Raw genomic sequence first — 18,571 nt, 5'->3', positions numbered from 1 at the left:
CATGAGGTACCAATTACTAGGTTTAAAAACAAGGGTTGTACCCAACTCAGCACAGAACGAACCTCAACTTCACCATGCCCATTAATGCCAATGGGTCTGTTTCAGGTGGAACTAAAATAGGATAAAACCGTATGTTTTTACATCTCCCCAACACCAGACATAGATGCCAATTCATAATAACTCAGAACCAGGGGTGGTAGGTAGTTTTTTTATTGTAAAAATCATGCTGTAATTTCTCTCTCTCTCTTTCTCTCTCTCTCTCGCTCACTCTCATCGTGGAAACAGGATTTTAAACAACTTCTATAATAACAATATTATTAATACAATATATCTGTATATATTTATATATGAAATGGTGAAATCTGACCCTGCCCACCAGAGGGCGCTCTGAGCAGATTAAGAAAACTAGCACCCGACTATCGGCTAGGAAGGTTCCTTTGGCGAAATGATGGATCTTCGTCTGCTTGTCTCCAGGACCCAAAGGAGAGCAAGTGACCAAGATTTTGCTGGCGGCCAAAATCCAAAACTGTTGCTGGGTATCACCAAAGCTGAAATTTGAACTGGATTCAGTGAAATTTTGAGGGAATGGGAAACAGTTTATGAGTAATTCATTGCCCAAATCCTGCAGGTCCCTTAGACTTACCAGCGGGTTGTGGGGTACTTTGTGGGGTGAGGGCGATCTCTAACCAGATGGGAGAGGGAGAGGGTTTGCCATGTGAGATCCACAAAAGGGGCAAAGGTGAACCAACCAGCCTCCCAGTGGCATAGCAAGGGTTGCCTGTGCCCAGGGCAACCTGTGGAACACTAGCACTCCCCGAGTCCCTTCCGCCAGTCCCGTATTGAACAAAGTCAACAAAAGACTCTGCCAAGTTGACCTCTGTCTCTTCGATGTGCGCATCTCGAATGACTTGAGACCAGCACGGGGACAGCGGGACAGGGAATGGGTCAGGAGAGGGTATCTTTTGAAAGCTTGTGCAGAGGGCACCCTAGCAACCAGTCGCCACCCAAATCCATAGCTGTCAACTTTTCCCTTTTTTAAAGGGAAATTCTCTTATTCTGAATAGGATTCCTCGCAAGAAAAGGGAAAAGTTGACAGCTATGCCAAATCCGCCCATGCAAACATTGGGAGATTTTCTGTGTAAGCTGTTACTACAATTATTATTTTTTTGAATTTGTGCACGCCTAAGAATTTTGTGCCACTGCGACTCCCCCACCCCACTGTCTGATTCTGAATTTCTAATTTTGATTGCTCTGGAATTTGGCATGCTGCCCTACACCTCCTTAAAAAGATCATTCTGGAATTGAAACGTACGCAGCTTTACTGTAGGTTCGAGTCTCCCAGGACAGGAAGGGACCTCCACCAGGTTTGTGGGAAACCAAGTGAGGTGAAAGAGTTCCCCCCTCAAAGCACCAATTTATCGTTCACGTCCGCAAATTCAAAGGGAAGACCATGGAAGCATGTGATCCCCAAAATCAGTGGGACATAAACAGTTCTAAAAAATATCCTAGGATCTTCCCTCACTCGCAGGCTCTGATTTGGCCACAAACCCCCGGGCTCTGAAAACAAGAGGTCTGTGTCCAAATTCCTGGATCTTCCTCTTTTGCAGCTTTGGACAACCCCAGACCTGGAGATGAACAGGTAAGATCCTGTCTCCGCTTGTTTCTTTTAAGCGAGCCTCAAGCATGCGTGATCCCTTCCCCGAGGCCTTGCTGTATCCTTTTCTCGGCCATTCACCTGCAGCTCCGGTTCCCTGCCGGACTCCCAGACCCAGACTCCTGTGCTATGCCTCCTCTGTGGGGCTCGCAACAGCCAACCCACTGAGTAGGGGAGAATTCTGGGACTGGAAAAATGGGGGGGATGGGATGCTGATGGGGCACTAGTGACTCGGGTGGGCTACTTCCACACCGTCGGGTGGGCAGGGCAACGGCGGCACCCAGCTGTGATACTAAAATAAATAATAATGTCAGAGTTTCAAGTAATGCACTCCACAGCGCCTCGCCCAGGTCCTTTGCCCAAGGCACAGCGGCCCCTCGCACCGCGCTCTGCTGCGCCCCCCACGGAGATTCTTGCCTGCTCGTTGGCGGTCCTGGGGGAAGGGATGGGGGGGGGAAGGGCACAGCCACCCCTTGACCCGAGCCTTCCAGATTTCCTTGAGGCGCCGAGAGCTGCCCCCCCCCCCAGCCACCGCTGCCAGTTTAACGCCCCTGGCAGGTTTTGCAGCACATCTGTCGGAAGTAAGGCCGGCTACAGAACTTGAACTTTAGCACCAAAGGGCAGTAGGCGACCTTGTTCACATCTTTGCATTCTGGAGAGGAAGAAAACAGAGGGGGGGGAAGAGAATGTGTGATGTTAGTGGGTCAAGAGTAAGAGGGGACAAGAAGAAGTTTACGAAATCATGTGCGGCGTGGAGAAAGTGAAGTTTTGCTCCCTCTCTTGTCACGCTAGAAATTGTGGACGTCAGATGAAGCTGAATGCCGGAAGATTTGGGGCAGATGAAAGAAAGGACTTCTTCAAGCAGCACAGAGTTGAGGTGTGGAGCTCACTGCCTGGTAGGCTAGGGGCTTGGGATGGCTGGGCTAGGTATTTGTTGACTAGAGACCCCAGCCTCTTCCAGGCCCTAAGGGTTCTAGCTGTGGGGATGTCTCCTCCGGGCTCCCCTGACCCTTTGAGGAGCCTGGCAGCTAAGGACGGTCTCTTTGGGGTTCAAGAGACGGGTGACAAGGCATCTGCATAAAGTGGGCCATGGAGCAGGTCCATCTCCTCCTTGTTGCTGCCATAGTCAGAGGACTCTGCTCCCAAGCATTCCTCGTCTGGGACTAAGGCAGTTTAGGCCTAGGACCCTCGTGGGGCAGACCGCCTCTCCCGGTCTGCCCCACGGAGGACCTTAAGGTCCATAAATAGTAACACCTTAGAGGTCACGGGCCCTAAGGAAGTCAGAATAGCCTCAACCAGAGCCAGGGCCTTTTCAACACTGGCTCCGCCCTGGTGGAACACTCTGTCTCATGAGACCAGGGCCCTCCGGGATCTGATTTCTTTCCGCAGGGCCTGTAAGACAGAGTTGTTCTGCCTGGCCTTTGGCTTAGAATCAGTTTGATTCCCTCCCCCTCTTTCTTCTTCCTTTCTCCTCCTATGAAGAGACTGCATCCTAATGTTTTAACGTTGTATCTTAATCTTTTAAATTGTATTTTAATCAACTTGTTTTTATTGTTGGTTGTTAGCCGCCCTGAGCCAAGTCTTGGCTGGGGAGGGCGGGGTATAAATAAAATTAATTTATTATTATTATTATTATTATTATTATTATTATTATTATTATTATTATTATTATTTAGGTGAGACCCAAGCCAACCCCTCCCCTGCCCGGCTGGCCTTCTGTGGTCTACACGTTCTGGCCCATGCCACGGGTGTAAGCCCCAATTGGCCCCAAGACAGCCCAAGATCCTGAGTTAGGTCACAATAGCTTTGTCTCATGGGGAACAAAGTTATTTGCCACCCCGACCCCCGGGTGCTTGATACAAATGTTGGAGCAGCACGCAGGTACCTTCGGGGTTCTCTGTGGGTCCCGAGTCACACTTGCTCTCGCACTGCTGTGCCGCTGCGGGCTTGAGGGCTTCTACGCACTCCCCGGAGGGCTGCCCCGTGTGGGTCATGCACTGGACCGAACGGCGTTGCTGGCCAAAACTGCACTGCCCAGAGCACTTTGGGGAAGAAGAATGCAGGAGGGTTAGGATGGGCTAAACAGTACAAAGTAAGATCGTAGTCCTCATGATTTAAATAGAAACACAAGAAGCACATAGAGAGACAGAAGGATAGAAAATTTTGGACTTTCAAAACTCTGATTGTACTCTTATTTCCCCCTAAATGAAATAAATATAAAATAAATAAGTACTACATAACATTTAGGAATTGCCTGAGAACATTCCTGTTTATCTGCTGGATTATCTATTGACTCCCCAAGCCATCACCCTTGGTTTGTCCCAACCAATATGGCTCCCCAGTGCTTTCACCACTGGTCTGACCCAACCAAGATGGCGGAGCAGCTCTATTGACCTCCATTGACTCCCTGCAGTGGCTTGGCCTAGTGGAGCAGTCCTTGTCAGCTCTCATAAGTGAAAGAGAGCAGCAGTTCCATACCTCTCCCCACTCGCCGGTGACCCACCGCGGGGGTGGACAACGCCGAAGGCTGCACCTTATACTGGTTGGGGGCTTGGCATCTTCAGGACACTGGGAGGTGGGCAACGTGGAGGTGTGGTCGCCGCTCTTGCAGAGGACGATTCGGTGGCGGAAGCCGGGCCCACAGTTTGGGGTGCACTGTAGAGAGAGGATGCTGTTATGGACTGGGGCAGAGAGAGAGAGAGAAAGGATGGCTGAGCTGAGCTGAGCTGAATTGAACTGAGCGGCTCGTCTGGCACATGACCCAAATGTTTCGTCGTGACAGGGGGTAGTGTGATAAGAATTTTAAAGTCTTAGATATATAATAAATGTTCGTAAATGTACCAACCAAGCATGTACATAGATCAGCACAGGAAGACTGACCTGAAACCAGTTTTGATTCCCAAACTGACCAAATGTTTTTTCTGCAAGGTCAAAGGAAAATGGAAAAGCTTCCCCATCGTCTTTTCCTTCACAAATCCTGTCTTAAGGACATGCCTGTCTGTGTTAGGATGGGGTGAGCCTGTGACCTGACTCAGGAACAAAAGACTGATGAGGCTCCCCAGGGTATCCAATCAAGTGAGCATTAACAGGTAACCTGTCAGACGAGATAAACAACGCACTCAGATTTCTGCTGTAGACCGCCTTTTCTGTGATGTAGAGGTAATGCATCTAGGGTGGTGGTCTTAGGTTACACCCCTTTTGTATGTATGATGTATGGAGGGGTGGTCTGGAGCTCCAGGGCAGGGAATTTAAAATGTCTATATAAGGGCGGGCACACCTTGGTTCTGGGTTCCTCCTCCTTTCCTGCGTGTGAGGGGAGCACCTTGTTGCAACAGATCAATAAAGATCAGGCTTACAAGCTGCTTCGCTTCTCGGTATTCTCTGGTTGGCCTCTGTTATATTCTCCTACCAGTAGGGAACCTACATAAGGACTCTATACGGGCTCTTGGATACCCCATAAGGGAAAAGGGGCAGATTTTTTTTTTACAACAGTAGCTACTTGTTTAATCGGTGTGTGTGCTTGTGTGCCATGCTCAGTACATATTAGACATTTAAAAAGACACAGAGGTTCTTACCTCAGACCAGTCGAGGGCGGCCCATTCTGGGGGGCAGGTCTGGTTGCCGCAGGGCTCCAGCACGCGGGGGCGTGGGGAGTTGCAGGCGGTGTCGTCCAGGATCTTCTCCTCCGTGGTGGAGATTTTGCGCCGGCAGGTCACGCTCCGGGTACGGACGCCCTGGTTGCAGCTGCGGCTGCACTCGGACCAGTTCCCGATCACCCAGCTGGCGGAGGTGAGAGGCAGAAAGGATAAGCTTGCTTCCCCTGTGTGCTGGGAAGGGTGTGGGGAGAAGGGGCAGCTACAGGCCCTGGCGGTGCAAACGCCCAGAGGAGGGAAATTTGGGGGTTTAAATGAGAGAAGTAAATTCACTCAGGGGCATGTCACAAAGTCTCCAGAGCTTCCAAGGGGAAAGGCTGCAAAGTTTGGGACATTTTAGAGAAAAGGCGAGGAAGAGGTGACATGACGGGAGTTTATAAAGTTACGCATGGCATGAAGAAAGTTTTTCTCCTGACACTAGGACTCGTGGACATCCAGTGAAGCTGAACATTGGAAGATTCAGGGTGGATAAAAGAAAGTCCTTTTCCAAACTGCGCATGGTTAAACTGTGGAACTCCCTCTCATCACAGGGACGGCTGCCAGCTTTAAAAGAGGATATTTTTAAAAGACCAATTCATGGAGGGGAGGGCTATTGATGGCTAGGGCTGGTCAATATATTGATATATCACCCCAAACCAGTTTGAAGTTCGAATGATGATATCAGTTTCATAGTTTTCGACCTGGCAATATATCGTGAATCATGATGTGTGTGTGTTTGTGCGTGTTATGCAAAAATCACAATGTGGGGAAAACCGTGCAGCCAGCCAGTGCCTCTACCTAGCTCCATCCTTTGCGGTAAATTGTGATGTTTATTTATCTGGTGATATATTGTGATGTTGAAAACCAGATACAGTGGTACCTCGGGTTAAGTACTTAATTTGTTCCAGAGGTCCATTCTGAACCTGAAACTGTTCTTAACCTGAAGCACCACTTTAGCTAATGGGGCCTCCCGCTGCTGCCGCGCCCCCGGAGCAAGATTTCTGTTCTTATCCTGAAACAAAGTTCTTAACCCGAGGTAATATTTCTGGGTTAGCGGAGTCTGTAACCTGAAGCGTATGTAACCTGAAGCGTATGTAACCCGAGGTACCACTGTACAGTCATACCTCGGGTTACAGATGCTTCAGATTGTGTTTTTTCATGTTACAGATCGCTGAAAAAGAGCGTCCACTATATTGCCCAGCCCTAGCTATTAGTCACAATGGCTGTGCTCTGCCTTCACAGCTGGATACAGTAATGTTTCTGGACACCATTCGCTCTAAACCGCAGGAAGGGAGAGGTCTCTTGTGCCTGGATCCTGCTTTCACACAGGGAACTTGCTTAGCCACTGGGAGAACAGGATCCTGGACTACGTGGGCTGATCCAGCAAGCTCTTCGGATGTTCTTATGAGCTTCTGTTACAGAATCTGTATTTAAATTAGAATCAGGGCTTGGTGGATAAACCACTAACTGGATTTCTATCAGTGGCTGCATGGATGGCTATAGCCGCATTCTGGAAGGATTCGGTTCAAAAACAGGATGGCGTTTTCCTTACGGGGTGGGGGAGGGGACTGACTCACAATATTGGCAAGAGGAATGAAGTACCCAGGACACCTTTCTGGGGAAATGGTGGAGCTTTCACCCATTCAAAAATCATCCAAGAAACCAAAAACCAAAGGTTTATGCTGGCTTGCAGATCACTTAAGATGCATTCTGCTCTAGGTTGTGGTGTACATAGGGCAATACAGGTTTCCACAATGTATTTCGGGGGAGAAGATAAATAAATACAGTGGTGCCTCGCAAGACGAAAAGAATCTGTTCTGTGATTCTCTTCGTCTAGCGGTTTTTTCGTCTTGCGAAGCAAGCCCATTGGCGGATTAGCGCTTTTAGCGGCTTATCTGCTGATCGGATCAGCTGATAAGTGGCTTAGCGGCTTAGAAAAAGGGGGGGGGGAGGAAAAAAAACCAGCAGGAACTCGCAAGACATTGTTGTCTTGCGAAGCAAGCCCATAGGGAATTCGTTTTGCAAAGCACCGCCAAAACGGAAAACTCTTTCGTCTAGCGAGTTTTCCGTCTTGCGAGGCATTCGTCTTGCGGGGCACCACTTTATTTCAAAAAGAAAGGGAAAGATATGCACAGGTGTATAAAAACAAGTGACCCTCAAATATTTTCTTGGAGGAGGGGAGAGTTGGTATTTTCCCTGTCTCAATTGGATTGTTGTTGTTATTATTTAAATTTGTATACTGCCCTGTACCTGCAGGCGCCAGGGAAGTTACAACATAAGATTACAATATAAAAACACAGAATACATAAAAAAATGCAAACAAAAAAACCCAATAACCCCCCCAAACACATTTTAAAAGGCCATCGGATGTCAATCAGTCATGTCTGGGAGAAGAGGAACATTTTTGCCTGGCACCTAAAGGTGTCTAATGAATGCGCTAAGTGGGCATCCCTGGGGAGAGTGTTTCCACAAATAGGGAGCCACTGCAGAAAAGGCCCTGTTCTCATGTTGGCACCTTCTGGACTTCTTGCAGAGGAGGCAAATGAAGAAGAGCCTCAGATGATGAACGCAGAGTCTGGGATGGTTTATATGGGGAGAGGCAGTCCTAGAGGTATTGCGACCCTGAGCTGTTTTAGAGGTCATAACCAGCACTTTGGATTGGGCCTGGAAACTAATTGGCAGCCAGTGCAGTTGGACCAGAATATTCTCAAAGCATTTTGCCCCAATGAGCAACCAGGATGCTGAATTCTGCACTAGCTGAAGTTTCTGAACCATCTTCAGATACAGCCCTACATATAACGCATTGCAGTAATCTCACCTTGTGGTTAGGTAAAGGTAAAGGGACCCCTGACCATTAGGTCCAGTCGTGGCCAACTCTGGGGTTGTGGCGCTCATCTCGCTTTATTGGCCGAGGGAGCTGGCGTACAGCTTCCGGGTCATGTGGCCTGCATGACTGAGCCGCTTCTGGCAAACCAGAACAGTGCACGGAAACGCCGTTTACCTTCCCACCGGAGCGGTACCTATTTATCTACTTGCACTTTGACGTGCTTTTGAACTGCTAGGTTGGCAGGAGCAGGGACCGAGCAATGGGAGCTCACCCTGTCACAGGGATTCGAACCACCAACCTTCTGATCGGCAAGCCCTAGGCTCTGTGGTTTAACACACACCGCCAGCTGCGTACCTAACCTTGAGGTTACCAGAGCATAAACAGTAGTTAGGCTTTTGTTTGCCTGCTGGATAAAAGAGTCTGGGCACTGGGCCTCTTTTGGGGTGCCCCTCCCCCTAGGATGCATAGCCCCCCCCCCGAAAGCATCTAACTTACGCCGGTGGGCAGGGCTCAGTGTTGCACAATCTCTGTCTCTCGGGCAGCTTAGTGTCGGGGCTGCAGAGGTGGTTGAAGACCGTGGAGCTGTCGGCTTGGTTGCGGCAGACGACGGGCTGGACCTGGCTGCCTGTAAGGATGGCGCTGAGTGAGGATGCTGAGGTCTGAGCAGTGAGAAACAGCAGCAGCTTCTCACTCACTCTCCACACCCTAGGTTCCAACTCTCTGGGGCTCTGGGTGCTTGAGCATCCACAAAATTCCCCTTGAAGGGAATTTCAATGCCAGGGCATGGCACCCAGGGTCCCAGGCACCCACGATCGCGGGGCCAAGTTGGCACTCCTGCCCCCCACACCCCCAGGTTCCATAACACCCCCTAGTTTTTCAATGGTAGGAACTGCCTGTCCTCAAAGCCCCATAAAATGCGTGTTTTCAAAAAGATGTGTGGACAGAAGGAAGGGTTCATCTAGCTCAGAGCTGGCTACAATGACTTGGGAGATTGAAACCTGGAACCTTTCCCATCTAAAGCAGCTGCTCCACCACTGAGCTACTGAAGTAATTTTCAAGTCCTTGTGTTCCCAAAACAGGGACAGGATTTTTCCTTCTACTGAGTCAGGCTGCTGGTTTGTCTAGCTCACTGATTGGCAGCGGTTCTCTAGGGGTTCAGGTGAGGTTTGCTCCCAGCCGCACCTGAGATGCTGTTGGGGATTTGCACGCAGGACCTACTGCGTGCAAAGCAGATGCTCTGCAGTTGAGTGATGGCCTTTCTCCTATAAATAAAGCAAGATTCTAGTCCTCACAGTTCTGTATGGCTTAAACTGGAACATGGGGATCTGCCTTGGAGCAAGTCTTCCCAAAGGTCCAATGAACGTAGCAGAGTCTCTACACTGCTGTTGACACAAAAATGGCAGGGTCTCTCTAGGGGTTCAGACAGGGGCCCTACCTGAAGATGCCAGGGTTCGAACTGGGAACAGGCAGAGTAGGCACCAGCCTATGGGCCCCACTCCTTTTAGAGGCCCCACGACAACAGATCAATATAAGATTGATGTGATATTGAAATCAAATTGGTTTATTGAAATTGTTGGTTGGTAAAAGCAACAACATATTAGGAGATAATTTGACCAGCCCCCCCCCCCCGAGATTTCGACTACCCAGTGGCCTCCATGGGGTTTAATCCAGGACTGGAACCAGGGACCTCCTGCAGGCATACCGCTGCCGCACCTCTGAGCTAGGCCCTTCCAATAAAGAGTCTTACCTCCGCCACAGAGGGCCGAGCATTTTGTCCACGAGACATACTGCCACAAGTACTGGGCGACGGAACCACGGACGATGGGTGCATTGAACTTGTAGCGGATTCTCTGCAGTTCTTCCCTGACAAGCACCTAGGGGTGGGAGGGAGAGGGAATAGGGAGGCATGGTTGGTGGAGAACCCCACACTTTCCCAAAAGGACCTTGGAAGCAGAATTCTCTGCTGGAAAATAAAGTAGCTGTTCTGTTGCATGACTTGTGGGACGTTATTGCAATCAATCCAACAATTCATGTTTTGCCAGATGGGCATACGAAGGGGCAAAGGTTCACAGAGTTTTCCTACAAAAGTTGCTAGAATGAACTCTTCTTGAGATCACTTCCTTTGTCTGTCTTGGCAGGAAGCTGTAGTACTAAATCCTTCCTTCCTGTCTCAGCATCTCTCTCTTACTTCGTCGTGCCTCCAAGCTGGCCACACATGCATGCCTAGTTCAGGTACCATTTTTGAACTCAAGATTTTGGACTTTTGTAACTTAGATAGTGGTTATAAGTCTGCTTTCATTTTGCTATTGTACCTCCTTCTTCAAGACCGAGCTTATGTAAGTAAATACTACTTTTACTTCTTCACAAAGCAATGTCATCATCATTATTATATCATTATATTGAAAAGTTGGAAGGGATCTTGAGGGTCATCTAGTCCAACCCCCTGCAACGCAGGAATTTTTTGCGCAACACAGGATTCGAACCCGCAACCCCAAGATTAAGAGTTGAATGCTCTACCAAATGAGCTATCCCAGGTCCGTGGGACTGTTATTTTTAAGGGGGAGAAAAGGGGTACTGCCGGGGAAAACCCAGTCTGCCTTAAAGCACCCCAGATTATTGTTTCTAGAAGATTAAATCACCCTTGTTTTAGCTTCCAAGTTTAAAGCTACAGAGTATGGTAGTCTGCTGATCTCACGCACGTGAGCAAGGAAAGATAACAACTAAATAATATATGCTCTCCTAAGGCTTGAGGTCTACATTACATGACCCCCGCGCCTACAAGGATCACACGACATCCCAATTACATGGCCAATCAGCTTTAGCTGTGTGCTGAGGTCAAACAAGGGCAAATGGAGTCTGTTAGTGGGCATGACCATAGCTCTCAACTTTTCCCTTTTCTTGCAAGGAATCCTATTCAGAATAAGGGAATTTCCCTTTAAAAAAGGGAAACGTTGACAGCTATGGGCATGGCGTCCTTTACTGGTCGCAGGGAGAATCTTGGCTTATCAGGGATCACCCTAAAGCAGCGGTTCCCCAACTTTTTCGTGCCCCACCACAAAAAGCACTCTTCAGTAGAGCACTGGTACCTGCTTTACAAAGACTGATAGTCTTAGATACCGCATTTAGTAACCCCTGTTCAGTCAACGAACCATGACGATGAGGGTGACGTTGGTGGGGCCCAGGGATTCCAGGGACTCCAGCTCGTCTTGAGCGCGTCTGTAGTGGAAGGTGGTCCCGGCGATGTCAAAGCGCCGGGGTGGGTCAATGGAGAGCTTTCCGTTGACAAAGTACTCGTCGTTCTCCCCTCTCAGAGCTGGAAAGAGAACCCGGGGTGTGTGTTATGTGTGACCAAGTCAGGGGTGGGCTGAAGCACTTACATCCCACCCCCAAAGGATTCAGGGATATTTTTCATAAAAATCATAATTGTATTATTTGTTCCCCACCCATCCGACTAGGTTGCTCCAGCCACTCTGGGCAGCTTGCAACAAAATATTAAAAGCACAATAAAACATCAGCCATTAAAAACTTCCCTATATGGGGCTGCCTTCAAATGTCTTCTAAACATCAGATACTTGTTTATTTCCTTGACATCTGACCACCGAGAAGGCCCTCTGACTTGTTCCCTGTAACCTCACTTCTCGCAGGGAGGGAACCGCCAGAAGCCCTCGGCACTGGACCTCAGTGTACGGGATGGATGATGGGGGTGGAGACACTCCTTCAGGTATACAGGGCTGAGGCCATTTAGGGCTTTAAAGGTCACAACCAACACTTTGAATTGTACTGGGAGCCACTGTAGGTCTTTCGAGACCGGTGTTATATGGTCCTGCCAATGGCTCCCAGTCACCAGTCCAGCAGTCGCATTCTAGATTAGTTGTGGTTTCCGAGTCACTTTTGAAGGTAGCTCCACGGAAAGCACATGGCAGTAGTCCAAGCGGGAGATAACCCACATGCAAAACCAGAGGTTGGAGGTCACCTCAAGGACAACCTGTCTGGGGTATCCCTCCTTAGCTAAGGTTTCTCACCAAGGTAGTTCAAGGAAAGGTTGAGCTCCCGGATGTCGATATGCACCGATCCTTTGGGGATCCATATCACCTCTTCGTAGCCTGTGCGGCAGATGGACATAATAAACCAAGGTAAGTTCTAAGGGGTGCTCAATGTTCAAAAAGCCAAGAGAGAAAATTTGGTGCAGGGAATTGCAAAGCACATGAAGAATGTTGATGCTGTCTTCTACTAAGTCAGTACTGGGACGGGGAACCTGGGAGACCAGGTTTCAAATTAGCGTTTTTTAAGAGCACTGGTCAATAGGCATTACAGACATTGGGCAATAGGTGCTATGCACAGCTGGGAACCTCACCAATCAAGTTCCACCTGTGCAATTTATTTTTGAAAGCACCTGCCTTGGAATAGAAAAACATTTGCCTGCAACATGTCAGAACCGTCTTGGCCACTCTCTGAGCTGTACATTGGTCCACCCATTGGGTCACCAGGCAACCCTCACCTCCGTCCGGCAGCGAGTGGTTGAAAAGTCCTTCAATGGTCTCGCAGGAGCTCCCGTCCCCTCCGCAGACCCGGCACTTGTCCTCCTTGGTGTCCGAGCCCAGGATGCGGTCGCAGCCCACGTGCTTATAGGAAACAAAAGGAGAGGTTTGACGGAGGAAGTTCTTGGAAGAGTTAGGGATGGGTGATATCGGGTTTTCAACATTGTGATATATCACCAGCTAAATGCTGCGATATACTGATATATCACGATGCCTTCTTCTTCATCTTGGATTTCCCCCGCATCAATATTTTTGCATAGCACATACACACATCGTGATTTGGGATATATTGCCAAGGTCAAAAATTAAGAAACTGATATCATGGTATGATCTTCAAACTGGTTTTGGACGATATATTGATGTATCGCCCAGCCCTAATGAGCGCCAACCTGGATAGCCTTAAAAGAAAGCAGGCCTTTCTAAAGAGGAGTGGTAGAAGGCAAGAGCCTGGTTTTGGTCTGGCCAATGGCCCGTTTGGACCAGCATCCTCTTCTCGCAGTGGCCAACCAGATTCCTCCAGGATGCCCGCAGGCAGGAGATAAAGGAGCAAGCCCTGTGCCTCTCACTGTGATTCATAAAAAGCTAAGAAGAGCCTGCAACTGGGACTCATCTAGTCCAGCCTCCTGTCCTCGCAGTGTCCAATCAAATGCCCCCCTAAGAAGCCCAAGCAGGATGCGAGAGTAATAGCCTTCTCTTGTTCTCCACCATTCTAAGGTAGACTGTCTCTGCCTGTGAAGGCTATATTTGTGAATTGCCAGAAACTAAGCGCCAACCAGATGCCCATGATGGGAAGCCCGCAAGCAGAAGCTGACCATCACAGCAAACCTCCCTCCTGTGGCACCCAGCAACTGGGATTCAGAGGTTGTTGTTGTTGTTTAGTCGTTTAGTCGTGTCTGACTCCTCGTGACCCCATGGACCAGAGCACGCCAGGCACTCCTGTTCTCCACTGCCTCCCGCAGTTTGATCAAACTCATGCTGGTAGCTTCAAGAACACCATCCAACCATCTTATTCTCTGTCGTCCCCTTCTCCTTGTGCCCTCCATCTTTCCCAGCATCAGGGTCTTTTCCAGGGAGTCTTCTCTTCTCATGAGGTGGCCAAAGTCTTGGAGCCTCAGCTTCACAATCTGTCCTTCCAGTGAGCACTCAGGGCTGATTTCCTTCAGAATGGAGAGGTTGGATCTTCTTGCAGTCCATGGGACTCTCAAGAGTCTCCTCCAGCACCAGAATTCAAAAGCATCAATTCTTTGGTGATCAGCCTTCTTTATGGTCCAGCTCTCACTTCCATACATCACTACTGGGAAAACCATGGCTTTAACTATACGGACCTTGGTTGGCAAGGTGATGTCTCTGCTTTTTAAGATGCTGTCTAGGTTTGTCATCGCTTTTCCCCCAAGAAGCAGGCGTCTTTTAATTTTGTGGCTGCTGTCACCATCTCCAGTGATCATGGAGCCCAAGAAAGTAAAATCTCTCACTGCCTCCATTTCTTCCCCTTCTATTTGCCAGGAGGTGATGGGACCAGTGGCCATGATCCCCCCCTTCATGGATTCAGAGGTAGACTGCCCCAATCCAGGAGGTGATACGCAGCCATCATGCCTAGCAGCCACTGACAGCCTTATAGTCCCTGAATTTGTCTAATCCCCTCAGTTAGTCTGATTCAGCAGGCTCTTCTTAAGGCCTTAAATCATGTGTCCCCCCCTCTAAATGGAAAAGCCCCCCAATGCATAAATCTTCCCTTGTAGAGAAAGTGGACCAACCTCCCCCTCCCGACGGTCCCAGAAGCTGCCCATTAAACCTCAGTCAGTCGGAGGCCTACGGGCAGCGAGGAGGAGTGGTTACAGCGCTGGAAAATCACCTTGCACTCTCCATTGACACAGATGTCGTTGGAGTCCTGGCGGCAGGGTGTTCCATCCACCACGGCTGCCGCCCTCTCCGTATAGAAGTTGAAACCTTCCGCCAGGCAGTTGAGCGAACAGGACTTGACGCCTCCTGCGGAGAGATGGCAATTTCAAACCACTAGATCAGAGAGGCTGGATTGGGAATGGGTGAAAGTTGCCCCACGCCCTCCCCCCAGGGTGTGTGTGTGTGGAAACGGCCTTACCTCCTCGGTACGTCTTCCAGGTGTAATACTTTCCTCGGAAGGGGATATTATCAAACTCGGCACACTGCAGTTCTCGGAAGTCTTGCGAGCCCGGTAGGCAGTCCTGGGGTGGGGGCACAGAAAGGTCGGCAAATTTATTATCAGCCCTCTGGGGCTGAGGGGTGTTGCTTCTTTTAATGCCTGGAAGCAGAGATGCCGCATTCTGGACCCCACAGCTGAAAGACTTTGCTGGGAGGTGCAAGGCAGACGCTCCATGACTGAGCTATAAGGTTGGGAGCAGTTGTCACTTCTCACATCTGCTTATCATTATTAATATTTATTAAATTTGTATACCTCCCTTCACCCGAAGATCACAGGCAGCTCATGACATAAACATTCAAAACAAGAACCCAAAATACAGTTATTGATTGTTGGGGGGGGGGGGACACTCCTAAACCCTAGAAATTGACAAATGGTAAGGTAAAGCTCTGATGGTGTTTCCTGCTTGGCAGGGGGTTGGACTCGATGGCCCTTGTGGTCTCTTCCAACTCTATGATTCTATGATTCTATGATTCTAGGTAAAGGTACCCCTGACCATTAGGTCCAGTCGTGGCCGACTCTGGGGTTACGGCGCTCATCTTGCTTTATTGGCCAAGGGAGCTGGCGTACAGCTTCCGGGTCATGTGGCCAGCATGACTAAGCCGCTTCTGGCGAACCAGAGCAGCGCATGGAAACGCCGTTTACCTTCCCGCCGGAGCGGTACCTATTTATCTACTTGCACTTTGATGTGCTTTCGAACTGCTAGGTTGGCAGGAGACAAATGGTAGGATTTCGATTAATTGGGATGTGGATGAAAGTACAGTATGCAGAGCTGTGCCAGACAGGAAATCCCTGGGCTGGCTTCTGCAAACCAGCCTGGCTGGCCTAGCAGATAGCAAATCTGTCAACAATGGCACCGGCTTGAGCCCTAGATTATCGGTGCCCTGTGGCAAGCACAAGATGTACAAAGAACAAATCTGTTAACATGACAAAAGGTGCTGATGTGCCATCAGAGAGGAATTCTGTGGCCTGGGGAAGCAGACAGTGCCAAGGTGATGGGTGGGTGTGTGACAGGAAAAGAGTCTTTCAGCAAGGTGTGCTGGGAAGAAGAAAGGGAGAGAAGGATGGGATCCATCTTGGGCAGGCTGGCTGAAGGCCGGCTGGGAGAGATGCCTTGGACTCCAGGGCTGCACAAGCCCCTCTTGAAATGACCGTGCTGTAAGATCGGGACTCCCTCCAGGCAGACTGAAGGTGTAAACAGGGGAATAAACCACATTTGTTAAAGCTATGGCAGTCTCCACCGTGTTGCAATTCTCCAAGAGACCACAGACCCTGGGTGAACACTCAGAAACCCTTGGGATCTTGCTGCCTCTCAGCAGGGAGTGGGGGTGGTGCTCAACTTTCGTAACAATCCATTCCTTTGCCCCCACCGTCCTCGCATCCCAGAATCCCTTGCTACTCACGTCAGTGTTACAAGACCGGTAACGCTTCCGTTCCCCGAGACAGTATTTCCCACCAATCGTTGGCCTTCGGAAGAGAGAAAAGAGAAAAGGAGGAAGACGTGGAAAATGGTGTCCCAGGGAGCACGGGGGATGTTTCGGGTGTTTATGCAAGTGTCCACTTACCGTGGGCTGTCGCAGTGGCGGATGGATGAGGAGACGCCTCCCCCACAAGTCCGGCTGCACTCTCCCCATGGCGACCACGTCCCCCAGGCTCCATCCACACCCTCTGGCCGTGTGCCAAAAGGAACACACTCCCGTTTGTAGCACCACTGGCGGTGGATACAGAGGATGGAGGGAAGAAGAGAGACCCACCGGTCAACAACAACACCCCCCACCTCGCTGGCATTCATGCGCCTGACCTCAGCAGGACTGCATGATTATGGGTAAACTGGCCATCTGGAAGGGATCCCAAAGGCCATCTAGTCCAACCCTCTTGCAAGGCAGGAATCGCTGTTGTGGGTTAGGGCACAGCAAGGGTGGCCCTGCCTCTTACCCCCCTCTCGATGGTGTTAGTCTGGCAGATGGTCCCCTCGGCCGCCGGGATGCTGTTGGTGATGCATCGGTTGCTCTTGCTAAGGCACCAGAGCTCGTTGCAAACTTCCTGGAGGAGGAGGAGAAGAAGGAGCAGTGGGTGGGTGGGGGCGCAGGCGGAGCTGGGAGGAGGGGTGCACGGCCGCAGAGGTTGGTGGTGCTACGTGACGTCTTGGACTAAGGAGGGAGGTGGCAACTGATGACTGGAGACTGAAGGAAGGATTAAAGAAACACAATAGGTCTCTGTGGAGACTAGGTCTGGGAGATATCTGGTTTTCAACACCGTGATACATCACCAGCTAAACATCACAATATATCACAAGGTCTGAAATACAGTGGTGCCCCGCAAGACGAATGCCTTGCAAGACGAAAAACTCGCTAGACGAAAGGGTTTTGCGGTTTTTGAGCTGCTTCGCATGACGAATTTCCCTATGGGCTTGCTTCGCAAGACGAAAACGTCTTGCGGTTTTTGCAAGTTTGTTTCCTTTTTCTTAACACCGTTAATACAGTTGCGACTTGACTTCGAGGAGCAACTCATAGAACGTGGTGTGGTAGCCTTTTTTGAGGTTTTTGGTGATTTTTGAAGCTTTCCCAAAACTTTTCCGACACCGTGCTTCGCAAGACGAAAAATTCGCTAGACGAAAAAACTCGCGGAACGAATTAATTTCGTCTTGCGAGGCACCACTGTAAGGAGCTATGTAAAGGCATTGGCTGGTTTCATGGTTTCCCCTGTATCGTGATTTTTGCATAGCACACATACACAGGCTGGGAGCCTCAATGTCGCTCCTCTGCAGGCTTCAGCCGGAGCAAAAAACCTGACTAGCCCCACCTCCCCATAGCTATGGCTCTGCATTAAAGTCAGTGAATTGTAGCAAACTGCACCAAACTCAGCAGACCCATTAACATCAATGGATCTGTCAAACTATGCTTTTACTCAGTGGAGTCATTTAAGTCAGTGGGTTGCCTCGAATTATATCATGCTGTGAGGAGCCCCTTGGGGTATAGGAAGGGCTACAAAGGAAGAAGGTTGCTGATTCCATTTCCCCACCCCACCCTCTCACCATTCCCCATCCATTAATAAGCAAAAATACTGCTTTTGAAAATCATCAAAGTGGAGAGAAAAAATTGGTGGAATTCTCATGGGTGGAGTACAGGGGTTAATATACAGTCGTACCTTGGAAGTCAAACAGAATCCGTTCCAGAAGTTTGTTCGACTTTCAAACGTTTGAAAACCAAATCCTGGCTTCTGATTGGCTGCAGGAAGCCACGGAAGCCACGTCGGATGTTCGGGTTCCAAAAGAACATTCGCAAACCGGAACACTCACTTTCGGGTTTGCGGTGTTCGGGAGCCAAAACGTCCAAGTTCCAGGGCATTTGGGATCCAAGTCACGACTGTATTCCTTTTGAGGTGGTCAAGGGGTGATAATAATAATAATAATAATAATAATAATAATAATAATAATAATATATTGATACGCCCCCCCATCTGACTGGGTTACCCCAGCCACTCTGGGCGGCTTCCAACAAATGGAAATACACTTGGAAGCATCCTTCCGTTCATTCTGCAGAGCTTTGCAGTCTTCCCAGGTGCCCACAGTGCAATCAAATCAGTTCAGTCACAGAATCATAGAACTGTAGAGTTGGGACTCCAATGGTCATTTAATCCAATTCCCTGCAATGCGGGAGCCACATGCAAAGTATCCCTAAAGAACTGTGTTGGTAGTGCTTCCCATGAAGAAGCTTTTTCTACATCAGGAAGCGTGGTCACCCA

At 49.5% G+C, this 18,571-nt stretch overlaps 1 protein-coding gene across 2 annotated transcripts in view; it reads right to left on the bottom strand.

Annotated features, from left to right (window-relative positions):
• The window catches only part of ADAMTS10 (ADAM metallopeptidase with thrombospondin type 1 motif 10), a 43,920-nt gene continuing 25,349 nt past the window's right edge, over window positions 1–18,571 (bottom strand). Inside the window, exons 11-24 of one of the 2 annotated variants that reach the window (XM_082206279.1) lie at window positions 16,763–16,870; window positions 16,393–16,538; window positions 16,231–16,294; window positions 14,750–14,852; window positions 14,504–14,637; window positions 12,612–12,735; window positions 12,136–12,216; window positions 11,263–11,426; window positions 9,861–9,987; window positions 8,609–8,738; window positions 5,230–5,434; window positions 4,133–4,309; window positions 3,540–3,696; window positions 1–2,306 (exon numbers count right to left, since the gene is read on the bottom strand). In XM_082206279.1, the coding sequence (XP_082062405.1) occupies window positions 2,197–2,306; window positions 3,540–3,696; window positions 4,133–4,309; window positions 5,230–5,434; window positions 8,609–8,738; window positions 9,861–9,987; window positions 11,263–11,426; window positions 12,136–12,216; window positions 12,612–12,735; window positions 14,504–14,637; window positions 14,750–14,852; window positions 16,231–16,294; window positions 16,393–16,538; window positions 16,763–16,870 (1,830 nt within the window). In that variant the 3' untranslated portion in view covers window positions 1–2,196. The remainder of the gene's footprint in view (window positions 2,307–3,539; window positions 3,697–4,132; window positions 4,310–5,229; window positions 5,435–8,608; window positions 8,739–9,860; window positions 9,988–11,262; window positions 11,427–12,135; window positions 12,217–12,611; window positions 12,736–14,503; window positions 14,638–14,749; window positions 14,853–16,230; window positions 16,295–16,392; window positions 16,539–16,762; window positions 16,871–18,571) is intronic. The other variant, XM_082206278.1, reaches the window with a different exon arrangement.

Source organism: Podarcis vaucheri, assembly GCF_965113315.1.
Source record: "Podarcis vaucheri genome assembly, chromosome: 18".
Lineage (NCBI taxonomy): Eukaryota > Metazoa > Chordata > Lepidosauria > Squamata > Lacertidae > Podarcis > Podarcis vaucheri.
The sequence above is the reverse complement of the archived record's forward strand: the minus strand, read 5'-3'. Positions and strand labels throughout refer to the sequence as shown.